A 17,718-nucleotide genomic window follows, 5' to 3' on the forward strand; every position below is an offset into this window, starting at 1 on the left:
GGTAAACCAAAACTGTAGGAGCTGGGGAAGCTGAAACTGACTACAGGTTCCCTCGCAGAGGAGAACTGCCTGCCAAAATCTCCGCCATATGCCACCTTCAACAATGCTGTTGCCCTCGAGTGTGCTACTATGGTTTTTTTTGGGGGGGAGGACCCTTTTCCCCTCCCCCAGATCTTTAGGGACCCTTTCCCCTTCCAGCATAACCACCTCTCTTCCTCTCCACAGCTCCAGAAATGTATTGCCGCTTCCCAGCTAGCTTCTGACGCCATCTTCCAGTTTTATCGTGATTCGTCTCACAGGAAATACTCCAAGTGGTGACTCTTCACACACACACACCCCAAATGGAACAGAGCAGAGACTTGACCGCTTAAAAATGACGCTACGTGGCATTGGCTGGATCAGTGCGCCTCCCCACGCACCTCCAGCCTTCATTCCTGTGCATCCTTTGCTCCGAAAGGAGAGGTGCCGTTTGATCAGGCTGCCGTTAACAGAGATTGTGGAACGGGCTGTGGGTTAAGATGGCAGGATCCTGAAAAAGCTGCCACAGGCTGTGCGCTGTGGCGCTCCATATCTGCCGTCCCCAAGCACATGGGCTTCCAGCTCTCTCACATTTTGGTAAGCACGTGTCTCCCCCTCACACTCCCCAATGAAAGACATTGTTTCCGCACAGATTGCGAGGTGGCTGTCTCTCAGCTTGACCTAGTTGTGAAGCCAAGTTCTTCCTTTTGGATTCTCTGCTCTCTGCTTTGCCTAAAATAGTTTTTTTTGTCTGTGTGGACATTAAAGAACATGTTTTCCTTTTCTTTTGTTCCCCCCCGACTGTGCTATAAACTGTCTTTACCTACCCTAATGAAGCAGGGGATAAAAACCTCTCCTGTTTGAAATCTGCAGGCACCCATGTTGCCTGCTGTCTGATGTTTCCCTCAAGCAGTTCATAGAAAAGTTGGAAGGGACCACAGGGGGTCATCTAGTCCAACCCCTGCAACACAGAGGCAGGAATCTTTCGCCCAACGTAGGGCTCGAACCCGTGACCCTGAGATTAAGAGCCTCGTGCTGTACTAACCAAGCTCGAGCATTCCCTTTTGAGCCAGGGACGAGCAGTGGTTAGAGCATCGGACTCTGGTTCGAATCCCCACTCAGCCACCAAGCTCACGGTCGCGCACTTTCTCTGCCTCGCCTACCCAGCATTTTCCCAGAGCGAGGCTCGCCCTTTGCACTCCAGGTGTGCTGACCCCTGCAGTTTCCCCGAATGTGGGAAACTGGACTATATCATTTGTAAGGTAAAGGTAAAGGGACCCCTGACCATGAGGTCCAGTCGTGGCCGACTCTGGGGTTGCAGTGCTCATCTCACTTTATTGGCCAAGGGAGCCGGCGTACAGCTTCCGGGTCATGTGGCCAGCATGACTAAGCCGCTTCTGGCGAACCAGAGCGGCGCACAGAAACGTCGTTTACCTTTCCGCTGGAGTGGTACCTATTTATCTACCAGCACTTTGACGTGCTTTCAAACTGCTAGGTTGGCAGGAGCAGGGACTGAGCAACGGGAGCTCACTCCGTCGTGGGGATTTGAACCACCGACCTTCTGATCAGCAAGTCCTAGACTCTGTGGTTTAACCCACAGTGCCGCCCGCATCCCTATATCATTTGTGGTCAGTGATAAAATTGGGGCAAGGCGTGTGTGCTGCTGTGAGCATTCTTAATTCATAATAATACGAATGGCGATGAAAATAGGAAAACGTAGCCTAGCTGCTTTCAAAACACAACAGCTGGGATGAGCAATTGGGGCCTTGGGTGGAGAAAGGAATTGCCACTGATGGCTTCTAGCCATGATGACTATCTGGAGACAGCCATGGTTCTGAAAACCACCTTCTGCTTCCCTGCATAATGCCCTTGAGGTTTGGGGATAGAACTCCCCCTTCATTGCAACCATCTTTCAAACACTCTGTGCACCTCCGTCATTGCCCAAGCCTTGCGATCTCCGGATTTCATTGCTCCCATCCAGACTGGGATGGTGTCTGTGCATGAGACAATGCCTGGATTTGCCCCCACCGTTCTCCACTGGATCCTGGTGCACCCTTGCTGCTCCCGCTGCGTAATCCATGGGCACAGCCTACCTTGGATGGCCCACCCCTGCCCAGTACACCGAGATGCACCCACCCTTTGCCATTCTCACACATGCCTTGGACCTGGCATATGATGGAGATGTAGAGCTCCGTGCAGTCCCCGTGCTCATTAATATTCTGTGGAACTTCCCTGCTTGTTTTTAATTTTGCAGTTTGGCAGCCGCCGGTGGGGAGAGCACAGCCCCTGCCAAATCGGAGGTTGGCAGATACTTCTTCATTGCCTTCCTCTGCCTCAGAACGCAGCAACGTGTTGGTTAAGGTCGGGGAGCAGGGTCTGGTTTGGGAAAGGCCTCCTGCCCCCTTCCAAGGGGTATCTTGGGCTCAGATCGGCGCTGCAAAAGTAAAGAGAGACTTGCATTGCAGTTCAATAGCCTTCCTGCTCTCAAAGGGTTGTTCCCAAATCTTGGGGCACAGAAGCGTTCCTTATTGGCATGAACCCAGCCGACCTTTCCTCCCAGAGCTGGCAGATACTGCTTAATAACCATTTTAATATGGCACTCCGTCTTTTAATCACCCCCACTTTGTCCTTGCAAAGAGATTGCAAGGTTACAGCACATTCTTAGGAGAACAGAGTCCCGTGTTGCTGGCTCCTGAACTTTGGAGCTGGGTGTGTGTGGGGGGTGGTATTTTGCAGATTTACTGGACAGCTCAGCCAAATCTGGTTTCCTGGGGAAGGGTCAGATCCCACTGTTTGCCACCTCAAGTTCCTCTCCCTCATCCTTCCCTGCAGACAACTGGCAAGAGAAGCAGGGGGAGCTGCGGAACATAGAAGGGCAAGAAGAAAAAGCAATTAACGGCAAAAAGTAGGGTGGCTTAGGGAAATTGCAGGCTGGGGTTTGACCTCTCCCTCCCAACCCATCCCTTCAAAATGCCCTGGTTAGCTGAAAACTCTGTTTGCAACCTTAGCATTACCGTTTGCATCTCGTCACGTGTGTGTGTGGATACGTAGTAATGCAGGTAGCGCTGTGGGTTAAACCACAGAGCCTAGGACTTGCCAATCAGAAGGTCAGCGGTTCAAATCCCCTCGACTGGGTGAGCTCCCGTTGCTTGGGTCCTGCTCCTGCCAACCTAGCAGTTCGAAAGTACGTCAAAGTGCAAGTAGATAAATAGGTACCACTCCAGCGGGAAGGTAAACGGCGTTTCCGTGCGCTGCTCTGGTTCACCAGAAGCGGCTGGCCACATGACTCGGAAGCTGTACACCGGCTCCCTTGGCCAGTAAAGCGAGATGAGCGCCGCAGCCCCAGTGAGGAGTATAATCAGTGAGGACTAGAAACCTGCCTCTCTTTTTTTTCAAGAGGAGGATTTGGGCTGTTCAGCAATACAGATTGGTTTCCCAGTTATGTGCCTGTGGAACAGAGCCAACCAACTTGTACTCGCATCGTGTGAGGTGTTGGCTTCTGTGCTTCAGGAGGCAGCTCCCACAGTGTGGTTGCTAAGCTGTATCATCCATCTCCATCAGGTCTCTGTTATTGACGAACGATGGGGCTGTCCTTGGGTTAAGTTCCTGGCAAAGCCTACTACCCCCCTCCCTGGTTTCTTTCCCCAAACTCTTCCCTCCTTCCAGAGATCCAGCCGCTCTCTTAACCTTCACCAGCTGCCCTGGGAAGAGGCAAACGGCCCGCTTTGATTAATGAGCCTAATTGAGTTGATGAAATGATCTTTTTTTTTATTTCCCCCACCGGTGCTTTCTGAGGTCTTCATTGTTTCCTTATTTAAACCAGCTGTCCCTCTGGAAAAATCCCCACTGGCTTCGAAAGGGCAGGATAGCATCACCATGCATGCATGCGCAAGCATCCTCCTCGTGTTTCTCCCCCCTGGCCTAAACACCCTCAACCACCAAATCCTCCTCTTCCTCCTTCTCCATCTCCTCCTCCTCCTCCTCAAAGGACGGGGTGACCTCGTCTCCCCTTTCCCCAGTACAAAGCAAGACTCTGTTCCCAACCGCTGCACTCTCTGCCTCCTGCTCTCTGCAATGAATATTCAATCAAGGCTGCGCTATGTATTATTTCCCACTCTTTCTGCCCCACCGCGGCCTCCTTGGGGAAAAAACACTGAGATTTTAATTTGCAGGCTCCGTGGGGCAGGTGTGCAGGGGTGTCTGTGTGTGACAGATGGAAGGGATCAAAGTGAGAGCGCTGTCACAAAGTGAGAGAGGCGATGGAGGCCAGACACACGTCCTTCTTTGCTCTCTTTTCAATTAGGCAGCCTTCGTCTGAATCGGTTTCCTCTCTCTCCACCCCGCTCCCAAAGGCTCCCTCGCGCTCTTGGGTTTCGATGCCTTAGGCAGCAAATGAAAGAGCAACTGAAACCACCTCCAGTCTTGCCCTGGCACAGCCACGGCTGCTGCCCCCCCCCTCACAAAAATGGACATTGGCTTGCCACCCTGTGATCCGGCCTAGAGGCTTGTTACTGCTCACTCGGCTCCTCCTGACTTCTGGAGCGGGGAAGAGGCTGCGAGCGATAAATTCCACCCACTCTCTTTAAAATCTGCCGCATGCTTTGAGTCAGACTGTCGACTGTGCCAGCCCACGGTGGTTCTGTCTCCCAGAGATGCCAGCGTTGCAAGGGGGCAGGCCCCCCTTGCAGCCTCTGCTGAGGATGAAATCCTAAGTGCCCGAGTGATTTGGGGGTCCAGCGGAGGATCCAAGCAGTAAATGTATATTTTTTAGGTCCTACAATCTTGGTTACACAGGCCCAGAATCGAGCACCCAGCCGTTTCGGAGAATCCTAGTTTTCCTTTTACCAAAGCAATCATGTTTCTAGCCCTGGAGTGAGCAGTTGGGGTTCATGGGCCAAAGGGCAGTTATCTGGAGGGAATTCATTGGCAAAAAGATGATGGGGTGCTGGCTTTAAGTGGCATTTATAGACAAATTCAGTAGCGGGTGCTCATAACTAGTGGGGTTTGCATCAAAATGTTGCAGCGTTTGGAGTGTTCCTGTTCACTGTGCCGGCCAGCTAGCTAGCTAGCTGACCTTCCTTCAGGATACTCCATTCCCTTCCCCCTACCAGCAAGTTTCTGTCCCTTCCGCAATCATAATTCTGCTGCCACTGAGCTGTTTTGCTTCTCCTTCCACCCCACTTCAATTCCCCCCCTAAATATGTCTTTGTGTGTTTCTGCAAAGCTTGCGTTTCCCCAAAAGAAAAGCACTGCTGGATCAGGGAAAAGGCCCGTTGAATCCCGCATCCTATTCTCACAGAAGCCACTCGGATGCCCGTGGGAATGCTGATCACTGCAAAAGCGGCTGGCATACAGAGATACACTGCCTGTGACAGTGGAAAGACTCCCTTTCAACAGGAGCGCTGTTTTGACGTCATAAGAGGCGATAGCCACACCTGGACGTCAGGAATCTGGTCAGAATAGCTGACTGGAACCTCCATGTACAGATGCACTGTATCTGTGTCAACAGACGAGGATAAGGAACAGGTGCCCTCTAGGTGCCTCAGAAGTGCTGAGGGCAGCAGGTGGCAGCATGCTTTGCTTCTGTGCCAAGAAGGGAAGAAGCAAGGGAGGGGAACCTAACGGAGCATCAATAAATTGGGTAAAAAAAGCTCAACAAATTTTGTGTCCAGATTCTCACTTTTTGAAATATGGCAACCCTAGTTCGCTCCCTCCTCCTCCTCAGTCTCAGTGTTGCTGCTGGTTAGAACATAGCAGGTAGAAGGGCAAACTGAGGATTAGTTGGCTTTGCAGGTCATTGTCCTCTGGCGCCCCCTACTGCTAGGCTCCCTTCCTCCTGCCCTATCTGTCCCAATGGGCCCCAGCCACAACTCAGCTACCCCATTGCTGCAGATACAGATCTGCGGGTACGAGGTGAGCCATTTGCAGCTCAGCCGCCTCTGCATCAGGCTGTCAATAATGGCCTGTAACCGATCCAAAAATCAAGACGCACTCCCCTCCCTTCCTCGCTCGCCTCCTTCCGGCAACTCCTGCAGCCCAGCCCAGGCTTGCACCCCATGGAGGTTATTTCAGTGTTGGTTGACTTCATCCCTAGAGGCGCACTCCATTGTCTCTTGAGACAGACGGATGCCAACAACAGGGATATGGTGTACTTGTGGTCTTCTAGATGTTGCGAGATCACAATTCCCATCACCCCTGACAGTTGGCTGAGCTGGCTGAGTCTGCTAGGCCGTGTGCTCTTCCTTCCTACGAAATCTCTGCTCCTGACATTTAACAACATGCGCCAAAGCAGGGCCCCAGACCGTCTGAGCTCTTTTCAATTCTATTTTTTTTCTTCCACCTGAGCTGAGCTCGAGATGATGGTTAATGCTTTAGAAAGAAGCAGGCCAGGGACCGCGCATAAATATGTGATGGCGCACCAAGCACACTCAATAATTCATGGGCGCTTTGGGGGACAGCGAGAGAGAACAAGGGAAGAAGAAGAAGAGGGAGGGAACGTAATGGATGGAGGGGCAGGAGAGAAAGGACAGGAAAGGGGAGAGGCACAAAAACAGCACCCCCACCCCGTTCTGCAGGCCAAGAGGAGGCTGAAGCTGTATCTCGGCCTTCATCAACCTGCCTGGTCTAAAACATCTGGTGGTTGCCACCAGGTCAGAGAAGGCTGCTGTAGCATTTGAGGACATGCCGAGGGGTGTGCATATTTCATCTCCTTTCTCCCCCAGACCTTGAGCGCTTTACCACCTGAACCCAAAGCCTAGCCTTACTGGGTGGCATGTAGCCCAGTGTCTTGTTTCCAGCAGTGGACAGCCAGGGGCACCCTCCAGGAAGCCCTGCAGGCAAAGTGTGAAGGTCCTCTCGTCCGCCTGATATGCAGAGGTAGACTGCCTCTGCAGCTGGAGGTTTCCTTTTGCCCCCATGGCTAATTGCCGCGATTTTTGGTTTTCTTTTCTTTCTTTTTTTTGCACGTATGAACAGGGCCTGATTGAGGCCAGAACAGGACCTTGTAGTGCAGGGACGTCTTGGACTGCAGCTCCCATTAGCCCCAACCAGCGAGACCAACAATCAGGGGTGATGGGAGCTGGGAGTCCGAGAGCTCCTGGACGGCTGCAGGTTCCCTATCCCTCCTGTGGCATAAATGAGGGATGACCGGCTCGCCAGCCTATAGTCTGGGGCTTCTTGCCCCTGTAGCAAAAGTTGCTTCTGACACTCCACTTCTGACACCGTGTTTCGTAGCAAAAGAGCTGGAGCCCATCTGCAAGAGCAGGCGGGCCTCAGGGCTGGGAACCAAGAGTCGCTGCTGGTTGTGGGGAATCTCCACAACCCTGGGGTGACAGTGAGGCCCTCCAGCCATCTCTCGTCTGGCCCCCAACAACTCTTCCCCAAGTTATGCCCCTCCTAGGCGCTGCTCCGTTCCTTGAGACTGTTTGCCTGGCTGGAATGTGTCCTTGCACTTTAATAATGACGCTTGCCTGCCTGTATAGGGTGTGTGTGTGTGCACACATGTGCATGTATGTAGAAAGTCTATTGTACAAACGGTGAAAGTTATGTGTTGCCCCGCCCACTTTTGCCTTTGGCCCCTCTCCTGCTGGAATTTGGCCTTCGGAAGGCTACCCAGGAGGGAAAATGGCCCTTGGGCTGGCAAGGCTTCTCCACGCCTGTGGCAGAGAACGGCGCAGGACTTGGAGGGTAGGGGAGGACCTTGTCAGGCCAGTTAAACTCTCCCCTCCCTCCCGCTTCCTGGTCGATTTGACTTGACCCACAGAGGCCACTGCCTTATGGGTCATGCCGCCCAAGGTGGGTAGTCGCCTTGGCACCCCGCGGCTCATTTCACAGGCAAGATGTATCGGCGTTGTCGCAATATAGACGGCGCACGAGTCATACGGGTGGCTCACGAGGCAGAGGTGCCTTGGCAGTTTATTGAGGGCGGGGTAAGGAGAACATGACCTTTGGGTGTGGAGGCCAGGGCCTCTGTAGAAAAGGAGAAGTGACCAAGAGACACAGCCAGCTAAGGGAAGCCTGGGTGGGCGTGGGTATGAGAGAGAGGTGTCCCATTGTCCGTAGGTAACCTAATCCCCTCGCCTCCCGTTTCCTGGAAGCAGAAGCTCAAATCCCCTCCCCAAATTCTGTCCCAGTCTAGGTGAACGGGCCTGTCTTCTCCCGCGATGGGGCTGGTTTCTCCCCAAACTGTCAGGGATGTAGCTTCGATAGCTGTTGCCCGTCCATCACTCCTGATGCCAGGAGGGACCCACTGCAGAGACCCCGTTTCCCATCCTGGGGTTCCTGCTTCTTGCAACCGTATATCCTCTTTGCTCCCAGGGCTTGCTGAGTTGAGAGTTGAAAGGGTGGAGTTCTTCCACACACACCTTTGCTGGGGTGGGTTGGTTGGTTGGTTCACGAAATCAACGTCAGGAAACCGGTGCTCACCCCTTCATGTCGGCACACGCCTTTCCAACTCCCAACTGGGGGTGGAGGGGGGCGAGGGCGTGGCTTTGGTGGGGCAGGAAGACCTAGGTTGGGGCCTTGTTGGACAGGTAAGCGATGAGCGCCACCACTGCTCCGATGTAGGTGCAGATGCCGAGGATGATGGACAAGACAGCCAAGGCGAAGGTTTGGCGAGAGGCCGTCCATGCTCCCGGGTAGTCACCCTTGGCGGACGCCTTGTTGGTCTGGGGAGAAAAGGCAGCGGATTTAGTATCGGGAAAGGTAACTGCAGGGGCTTAAGTTCCTGAGCCTAGAACTTGGCAAAGACTGTAGCTATTGTTTTAAGGTAATGTGGCCTGCGGTACATTCAGTGTTAGCTGCTGATGGTAAAACCTATTGGTGCTTCGCAACTTTCTGACTAGTTGCAGGACCTTATCCAGACCTAGCAGAGTAAACGCAGAATCCATGGAAGCAATTGGCGACTTGGCTGCAGACAGGATAGGCGAAGCAGGAACCAGGAACTTATAGTTAGGTGTTTATTATATACAGTGGACTATTTACGGGACTAGAACACGGATCTTTAGCTTGCTCTCTCATACACGACTCACAACTCCTACACTGACACAGAACTCTGAACTCGAACACTGAACTCCCAGTTAGTAGGCCATTAATTATCATTCCCTTGAGAGAGCTTGACCAATCAGGGCGCGGTCTCCATGTCTTTGTTATCACCAGGCAGACGTACTCCTTCAGATTGCCTTCTGGCTGTCTGCCAAACCTTAATTGACTCTGTGAGTAACTGCACATACACAGTTTCCCAACAGCTGCATGGGCACCAGGAGTGGCGGCCATGCCGTGCACCCAGGCGGGTGGGGAGAGCCCCCTGCTGTGTGCCTTTTTGTCACCCCCCTCAGGGATGACACCCGGGGCAGACCGCCCCTGCTGCCCCCCTTCCTACGCTCTTGGGATACATGATACACCAAATGGCATGCACAGACTCTGTAAGCTCTTGACTGCTACTTCTGGGCTCCTCGCGGCAAGGATCCCATCTCACATTTCCAACACACCCCTTCCTTGCTTGCTCTTGTACAATTCAGCGAACTTAGACAAATAACGTCTCTCTAACCAAGTGTTTGGTGGCAAGTAAGAATAATAATAATAATAAATAAATAAATAAATACATTATTATTATTATTATTATTATTATTATTATGTTGATTTCTGCAGCTTGCAACCAGCCCTGTTCTCCATCTAATAAATTTTACTAGGGTTTGTAAAGAAAAATGCAAAGTGTGTTGTCGAACGCCTTCTTTTGTCCGAACTAAAACATTAATCCAAAGGCAAAGAGAGATAGAAAAGAGGGAAAAGAAAGAGGAAGGGATAAAGAAAAAGGAGTAGAAAAAGAATTGGAGAGAAAAGAGGAGAGAAGTTAAGATGCTAAAGAACTTCCGATTCTTTTGTCCATCAGCTATATACAAACTTCATTCACTTCATCCGCTCCAGTATAGCATCTATCCTAAACCCATCTATCCTAAACCTGCCCCCTTTGCGAGCTTTTCCCTGCTCAGCGACACCCACCTTTTGGGACAGGTAGAAAGCAGCGATGCCCAGTGGCCAGAAGCAGCATAGCATGGAGAAGACTGCCAGGCCCAGGTAATCTTGCGGCAGCAGCATGGAGAAGCTGCTCTCGCTCTCCGTATCGCTGTCGCTTGAGGAGTCATTCTAGGGAGGGAAGGGGAGAGCAAGCGTTGGCTTCGTTCATTCTGAGGTCTGGTGAACGAACGCCAATAACAGGAGAAGAGCCCGGCTGGATCCGGTCAATGGCCAATCCTGCTCTCATAGTGGCCAACCAGACGCCTCTTCTGGGAAGCCTGCGAGCAACTGCACTCTCCCTTCCTGCCATTTTCAGCAACGGGTAGCCAGAACCATTGCTGCTTCCAACCGCTGAGGCCAAGCTGAGTCAGTGTGGTTCATAGATGTTGATTAGCCTCCATGAGGCTGTCTCTAGTGGGAGGGAGTTCCATAGTTTATGTGCTCTGTAAGGATGTGCTTTGTTTTGTCCATCCGAGCACAATTCAAAGTGTTGGTGCTGGCCTTTAAAGCCCTAAACGGCCTCGGCCCAGTATACCTGAAGGAGCGTCTCCATCCCCATCGCTTAGCCCGGACACTGAGGTCTAGCGCCGAGGGCCTTCTGGTGATACCCTCATTGTGAGAAGTGAGGTTACAGGAAACCAGGCAGAGGGCCTTCTCGGTGGTGGCGCCCGCCCTGTGGAACACCCTCCCACCAGATGTCAAAGAAATGGAACAACTATCCAACGTTTAGAAGACATCTGAAGGCAACCCTGTTTAGGGAAGTTTTAATGTTTTATGTTTTATCGTGTTTTTAATTTTCTGTTAGGAGCTGCCCAGAGTGGTTGTGGCAACCCAGCCAGATGGGCAGGGTATAAATAATATACTACTACTACAGTGGTACCTCGAGTTACAGACGCTTCAGGTTACAGACACCGCTAACCCAGAAATAGTACCTCGGGTTAAGAACTTTACCTCAGGATGAGAACAGAAATGGCGCGGCAGCGGCAGCAGCAGGCCCCATTAGCTAAAGTGGAACCTCAGGTTAAGAACAGTTTCAGGTTAAGAACGGACCTCCAGGACAAATCAAGTTCTTAACCTGAGGTACCACTCTACTACTACTACTACTACCACCACCACCACCACCACCACTACTACTACTTCAGTTTCATTGGATGTCCACGAATTCTGGTGCTATGAGAGAGGGAGAAAAGGCTTTTCTCCATCTGCTTCCTCCATCATCTTATAAATTCCCGTCCTGTTCCCTCTAGCTCACTTTTTCTCTATGCTAAAAAGTCCCGAATGCTGCAAACTTTCCTCCTAGAGGACTCCCTCCCTCCCTTTGATCATTTTCTGAACCTTTCCCAACTCTGCAGTGCCCTTTCCGAAGTCAGATAACATAGTACAGTGGTGCCCCGCAAGACGAATGCCTCGCAAGACGGAAAACTCGCTAGACGAAAGGGTTTTCCGTTTTGGAGGTGCTTCGCAAAACAAATCTCCTATGGGCTTGCTTCGCAAGACGAAAATGTCTTGCGAGTTCCTGCAGGAGTTTTTCCCTCCCCCCCCCTTTCTAAGCCGCTAAGCCGCTTATCAGCTGATCCGATAAGCTGATAAGCTGCTAAAAGCCGCTAATAGCGCTAATCCTCTAATCCATCAATGGGCTTGCTTCGCAAGACAAAAAAACCGCTAGACGAAGAGAATCACGGAACGGATTCTTTTCATCTTGTGAGGCACCACTGTATTCCAAATGCAGCCGCACCATAGATCCGTTCAATGCAATCGCGGTTTCAGCAGTTTTGTTTTCAATTCCTTTCCTAATGATCCCTAGTGTGGTATTAACCTCTTTCACAGCTGCTGAGCACTGGGCTAGCATCTTCGACAAGCCATCCACCACAACCCCAAGGTCAGGCATTGCCAGTTCAGAACCCATGAGCGTATATGTGAAATTAAGATTAGATAGATAGATTAGATACCGTATTTTTTGCTGTATAAGACACACTTTCCCCCTCCTAAAAAGTAAGGGGAAATGTGTGTGCATCTTAAGGAGCGAATGCAGGCTCCATGGCTTCGCGTTGCTTTCGCTGAAGCCAGGAGAGCTCTCCTGACTTCGCTTGGCTGAAGGGGCTCTGCGCAGAGAGGGAGAGAATATTTTTTTTCTTGTTCTCCTCCTCTAAAACTAGGTGCGTCTTATTGTCGGGTGCATCTTATAGAGCGAAAAATACGGTAGATAGATAGCCCCAACATATATACGTGCAACACTTTACGCTGAATTGCATTTGAACCGCAGGATCAGCACCTGCAGGTCTGGTGCCTTTTGTGTGTGTGTTATTTTGGTCTTTATAGGTTTTTAATTCCTTTCTAACGACTTTTTAACCTTTTAAACTTCTCAGTGCTTTAATGCTGCTCGACGTAACTGCTTATCATTGCCTGCCAACAAACAAAGAATCCAGCTTGTTTGACTCGCCGAGTCGCATTTGCCATTTTACTGCCCGTTCCCTCAGTTTGGAGAGATCCTTTCTATAGCCGTCTGCAATCCCTTTTATTTTAATGACTCCGAACTCTTTTCTCGCCATCAGCAAAAACGGCCACTCCTAGCTCTAGATGGTTTATGAAAAAGTCCCAATACCAATCTGAAGGTATTCTACATCCCTCCATTAAGGTAACTATTTATTCCTACACTATGCTTCCTGTTAACCAGGTGCGGATCCAAATGGATGCATTCGTTCCATAACATCCTGCTCTGGCTCTCTGCTTCTGGAGTGGCTACTAAAATCATGCTTGGTGTGCAGAGAATGGACAGAGGGTTTTTCCTTCCTCTCATTATATGAAATGCAATAGAACCCATATTTAAGGTAAAGGTAAAGGGACCCCTGACCATTAGGTCCAGTCGTGACCGACTCTGGGGTTGCGGCGCTTATCTTGCTTTATTGGCCGAGGGAGCTGGAGTACAGCTTCCAGGTCATGTGGCCAGCATGACCAAGCCGCTTCTGGCAAACCAGAGCAGCGCACGGAAACGCCTTTTACCTTCCTGCCAGAGTGGTACCTATTTATCTACATGCACTTTGATGTGCTTTCGAACTGCTAGGTTAGCAGGAGCAAGGGCCGAGCAACGGGAGCTCAGCCCGTCGCGGGGATTCGAACCGCCGACCTTCTGATCGGCAAGTCCTAGGCTCTGTGGTTTAACCCACAGCGCCACCCGCGTCCCAGGACCCATATTTAGGAGAGAGTAAAAGGGTGCACTGAAGGAATGAGGTTGGTTTTAATGGCAAGTCAAATACTCCCCTTCGGAGATCCGCAATTTCGCATTTCAGCTCTTCACAAACTCTTGAGCGGACACCATTCACGCCTGTTGATTTGTTTATTTTTTAACTTGTCAGTTAAAGCCTAGAATGGCATTTCTTGTCACCACTATTTTCCTCAGTTCTTCAGACTCAGGAAAATAAAAATCAGTCCAGGCACAGGTATCTGACCTACATCTTCCATAGCAAGACGCAGAGAATTCATTCAACTCTCCTGTAATCTCCTTATCCTGCTTTCGCACCTTTACTTCTCTTGTCGTCTAATGGTCCAACTTCCCTTCCTGGCTGGTTTGCTGTTTCTGATGCACTTAAATATTTTCCAAAATTAGTTTTGCTGGTTATAATGCTAGCCCCAATTTCTAATATTCCGTTTGCAATACGGTACCTGTTGGGTCTTTGAACCTATATACTGCCATGTCAGGCTAAATTTTGTTCGCCCCAGTAGGCTTAGCAGAACATGACAGCAAAGGTCAACAGATATGTAATGCAAAAGTCTACTGTACAGGTATGGGAGTATCAGGAAGACAGAAAAAAATGTCGCCTGAATGTAGCCTTCATGTTTTAGCAATATGCTCCTGGAATTATTTTTTCGCTTCTCCTATGGCCCATCTGTCTGTCTGCTTCGTGAAAGTTTACGTTATGTTTTGTTCTCATTTGGACAAAACTTCCATTTTTAGTGAAAGGGTTTAAGGTCACTGAGATGGAGGAGGGTTGGTTTGAGAAGATATTGAATTATTTGGGTAGGTTTGAACAATTTGGGGCAATTAAAATGTTAAAAGTTAAATAAACCTTGTGGAGGGAGGAGTGTTAAGGTATATAGAATTGTACATATGGTTGATTTGAATATGCTATTATTGATTATGTATACCCAATGTATCAGCCGCCTGTGGGTTTTCACTGTTTGTGTTTTGGTTGTTGGTAAAAAAAAAAATAAAAAAATGGAAAATGGAAAAAATGAAAAGAAAAAAAACCTTCCATTTTTTAGAAGGGAGCTCCTTTGCTTCTAACAGATTCCTGGCTCACTCATTAACCTGGCTCACTCATTAACCATCTCGTGTGATTTCACCCTACCTAATGGGAGGGCCGGCCCAAGGTGTGGATTTGGTGCTTCCTATGCTCAGCAGCTGAGCTTCTGTTATCGTGGCTTTGAATAACTACCTACCCCCTCAGCTGGATGCCCCTTACCTTCTCTCAACTTCCCCCTATCTAAAAAAACACCTTGCAAACTTTTTAATAGTAAGCACCGCCAACTGTCCGCTTCTGTTCTGGTCCGAGGGGAGCCCAGTCTACCTTCTTCCTTATAACCTGTCCAGGTGGTGATGATACTTCCCAGCTTCCTTCTCCTTAAATTAGTTTTTATTAAACTGTGTGTGTGTGTGTACGTGTGTACATATAGCACCTCCACTTTCAATTCCTATAGTCTTTTTCATACATTCGGTATGAGACACTATTGTCATTGTGGGGAAAGAGAGACGGGAAGGGAAATTAACTTTGGTTCTACAGTGGTACCTCGTGTTAAGTACTTAATTCGTTCCGGAGGTCCGTTCTTAACCTGAAACTGTTCTTAACCTGAAGCACCACTTTAGCTAATGGGGCCTCCCCGCTGCTGCTGGAGCACGATTTCTGTTCTCATCCTGAAGCAAAGTTCTTAACTATTTCTGGGTTAGCGGAGTCTGTAACCTGAAGCCTATGTAACCTGAAGCCTATGTAACCTGAGGCAACCACTGTATTGCAAAGTGCTTGTGCAGGGTGTTTGAGTCAGAGTCATGTGGAGAGGTCCTTTGTTTGTTTGTTTGTTTATTGGCACCGTGGGAGATTGGAGGGTCCAGAATTTGGTCGTCTCAGCGACACCCTTGCAGAGTTCAGCAGGGAATGAGTTGGCTCTTGTCTACCTTCGGTTGTCGTTTGTGGCTGACGTTGGGCCTCCTGCTCCACCAGTCCCAATGGACACCAGCCAATGCTATCCATTCCCAAGCTCTCCTCCTGACACTACCTGCTCAGACTGCAATGCGTTCTACGTGGGGCTATCTTTGAAGGTGGCCCGGAAACTACAACTAATCCAGAATGCGGCAGCTCGACTGGTGACTGGGGGCGGCTGCCGAGACCACATAACACCGGTCCTGAAAGACCAACATTGGCTCCCAGTACGTTTCCGAGCACAATTCAAAGTGTTGGTGCTGAGCTTTAAAGCCCTAAACGGCCCTGGCCCAGTATACCTGAAGGAGCGTCTCCACCACCATTGTTCAGCCCGGACACCGAGGTCTAGTGTCGAGGGCCTTCTGGCAGTTCCTTCCCTGCGAGAAGCCAAGTTACAGGGAACCAGGCAGAGGGCTTTCTTGGTAGTGGCACCCGCCCTGTGGATCGCCCTCCCACCAGATGTCAAAGAGAAGAACAACTACCATACTTTTAGAAGACATCTGAAGGCAGCCCTACTTAGGTAAGCTTTTAATGTTTAATAGACTATTGTGTTTTCATATTATGTTGAAAGCCACCTAGAGTGGCTGGGAAAACCCAGCCAGATGCGTGGGTTATAAATAATAAATTATTATTATTATTATTATTATTATTATTATTATTATTATTACTTGGGCTTCCCATTTGGGCATCTGATTGGCATAGCTGTCAACGTTTCCCTTTTTTAAAGGGAAATTCCCTTATTCCAAATAAGACTCCTTGCAAGAAAAGTCGACAGCTATGCCGATTGGCCACGGTACAATTGGTGCCTTTTGCTACTGACAGCAGTGGCGGTTCAGGAACGGGTCTGACGCCTCCTTCCGCAAGAGGTGAGCCACAAGCTTCTACTCCCTGCGTTTGAGGCCCCTCGGCCAAGCCCCCCTCGAGCCCCAGCCCATACCTCGAGGTCCGGAGACTCTGTGTCGCCCACTTCGTAGCAGACGGTGTGGATGTCCTTTTCCAGAGGCACCTTCCTTGGCAGCTCCCCGGCCTCTTTGCTGTCTCCAAAGGCGGTTTCGATATAATCTTTCTTCTTCCAGCCTTGGGCGTTGCTGGATTTCCACAGCTCGGGGTACAGGGTCGGTTCCGGGGTGCAGAAGGGCTCGACTGTCCTCTGCAGGCTGCTAGGGTCCAGGAGCTGACTGGGGAGGATGTGGGGTCCGGGCTGGAGCCAGGAGAGGTTAGGGGGCATGTGATGGGACAGCAGTCCGGAGTGGTCCTGGGGGGCGACCCGACTCAGCATTCCGCCCCGGAGGGTGGCTCTCCCGGGGGACTTTGCCAGAAGTGGGTGCTGCAGTTCATGGATGTTCTCCATAGCACCCCTAGGTGGAAGGGGCTGCCCTCTTCTCCTCGCTGTCAGTTAAGGCCGAGTGAGTCTCTCGCTTCAGTTAGCTTGGGGAGCGATTGCGAAACAAGCAAGCAAAAGAACAGCAAAGCGTTTAGCACCTTTTATGTCTTATTTACCGTATTTTTTGCTCTATAAGACTCACTTTTTCCCTCCTAAAAAGTAAGGGGAAATGTATGTGCATCTTATGGAGCGAATGCAGGCTGCACAGCTATCCCAGAAGCCAGAACAGCAAGAGGGATTGCTGCTTTCACTGCGCAGCGATCCCTCTTGCTGTTCTGGCTTCTGAGATTCAGAATATTTTTCTTCTTCTTGTTTTACTCCTCCAAAAACTAGGTGCGTCTTATGGTCTGGTGCGTCTTATAGAGCGACAAATACGTATATAGGGGGGAAATGTACACATCACTCCACCAAAAAGCTCTCTTGAGAGGCACACTAATAACAGATAAAGCCAAGATCCACAACCCATCTCCAAACAACTGCAGTGGTGCCTTGGTTCTCAAACACCTTGGCACTCGAACAACTTGGAACCCAAACACTGCAAACCCAGAAGTAAGTGTTCCGGTTTGCGAACTCTTTTTCGGAAGCCAAACGTGCTCCGTTTTGAGTGGTACCCTTCCGTTTTGAGTGTTAAGCTTCTGTTCTGAGTGTTACGCCGAGGTCTGTTTTCGCTATTTATTTTGCGTTTTAGTTTTTGAGGCTTCTTTCTTTTGTTTTTGTGACTGTGTGGAACCCAGTTCAGCTACTGATTGATTGATTGTGTGACTGCAGTACATTGCTTATTGCTTTCATTTTATGGATCAATGGTCTTGTTAGATAGTAAAATTCATGCTAAATTGCTGTTTTCAGAGTTGTATTTAAAAGTCTGGAATGGATTAATCCATTTTGCATTGCTTTCTATAGGAAAGTGCGCTTTGGTTTTGGAACGGACTTCCGGAATGGATTAAGTTTAAGAACCAAGGTACCACTGTATAGTTAAGAGATACCAAACTTGTGATCCACATCCTTCATTCAGGAGGCGTGCATCATGTCTGTGGCTGAAGGCTGGAGAGAACACATCTGTCTTGTTCAATATTCGTATTGATTTTTAAATTGTATTTTAATTGCTGCTTT

General features: G+C 49.9%; 2 protein-coding genes and 2 long non-coding RNA genes across 5 annotated transcripts in view; 2 read left to right on the plus strand and 2 right to left on the minus strand.

The window, feature by feature from the left end:
* The window catches only part of EXOSC5 (exosome component 5), a 44,950-nt gene extending 44,148 nt beyond the window's left edge, over nucleotides 1-802 (plus strand). For both annotated transcript variants that reach the window (XM_082231361.1, XM_082231360.1), the window contains exon 6: nucleotides 226-802. In XM_082231361.1, coding sequence (XP_082087487.1) covers nucleotides 226-318 — 93 coding nt within the window. In that variant the 3' untranslated portion in view covers nucleotides 319-802. The remainder of the gene's footprint in view (nucleotides 1-225) is intronic.
* Nucleotides 1-17,718, minus strand: part of LOC309537056 — a 147,894-nt gene that overhangs the window by 59,728 nt on the left and 70,448 nt on the right. The gene's annotated exons all lie outside the window — the stretch shown is intronic.
* On the plus strand, nucleotides 3,389-5,678 carry LOC309537051. Its single transcript, XR_014221793.1, has 2 exons — nucleotides 3,389-4,654; nucleotides 4,687-5,678. It is a non-coding gene; the product is annotated as an uncharacterized lncRNA (long non-coding RNA).
* TMEM91 (transmembrane protein 91) overlaps nucleotides 7,901-17,718 on the minus strand; it is a 29,004-nt gene continuing 19,186 nt past the window's right edge. Inside the window, exons 2-4 of the mRNA XM_082231353.1 lie at nucleotides 16,162-16,652; nucleotides 10,018-10,161; nucleotides 7,901-8,684 (exon numbers count right to left, since the gene is read on the minus strand). Coding sequence (XP_082087479.1) covers nucleotides 8,526-8,684; nucleotides 10,018-10,161; nucleotides 16,162-16,575 — 717 coding nt within the window. The 5' untranslated portion in view covers nucleotides 16,576-16,652 and the 3' untranslated portion in view covers nucleotides 7,901-8,525. The remainder of the gene's footprint in view (nucleotides 8,685-10,017; nucleotides 10,162-16,161; nucleotides 16,653-17,718) is intronic.

This window comes from Podarcis vaucheri, assembly GCF_965113315.1.
Source record: "Podarcis vaucheri genome assembly, chromosome: 7".
Lineage (NCBI taxonomy): Eukaryota > Metazoa > Chordata > Lepidosauria > Squamata > Lacertidae > Podarcis > Podarcis vaucheri.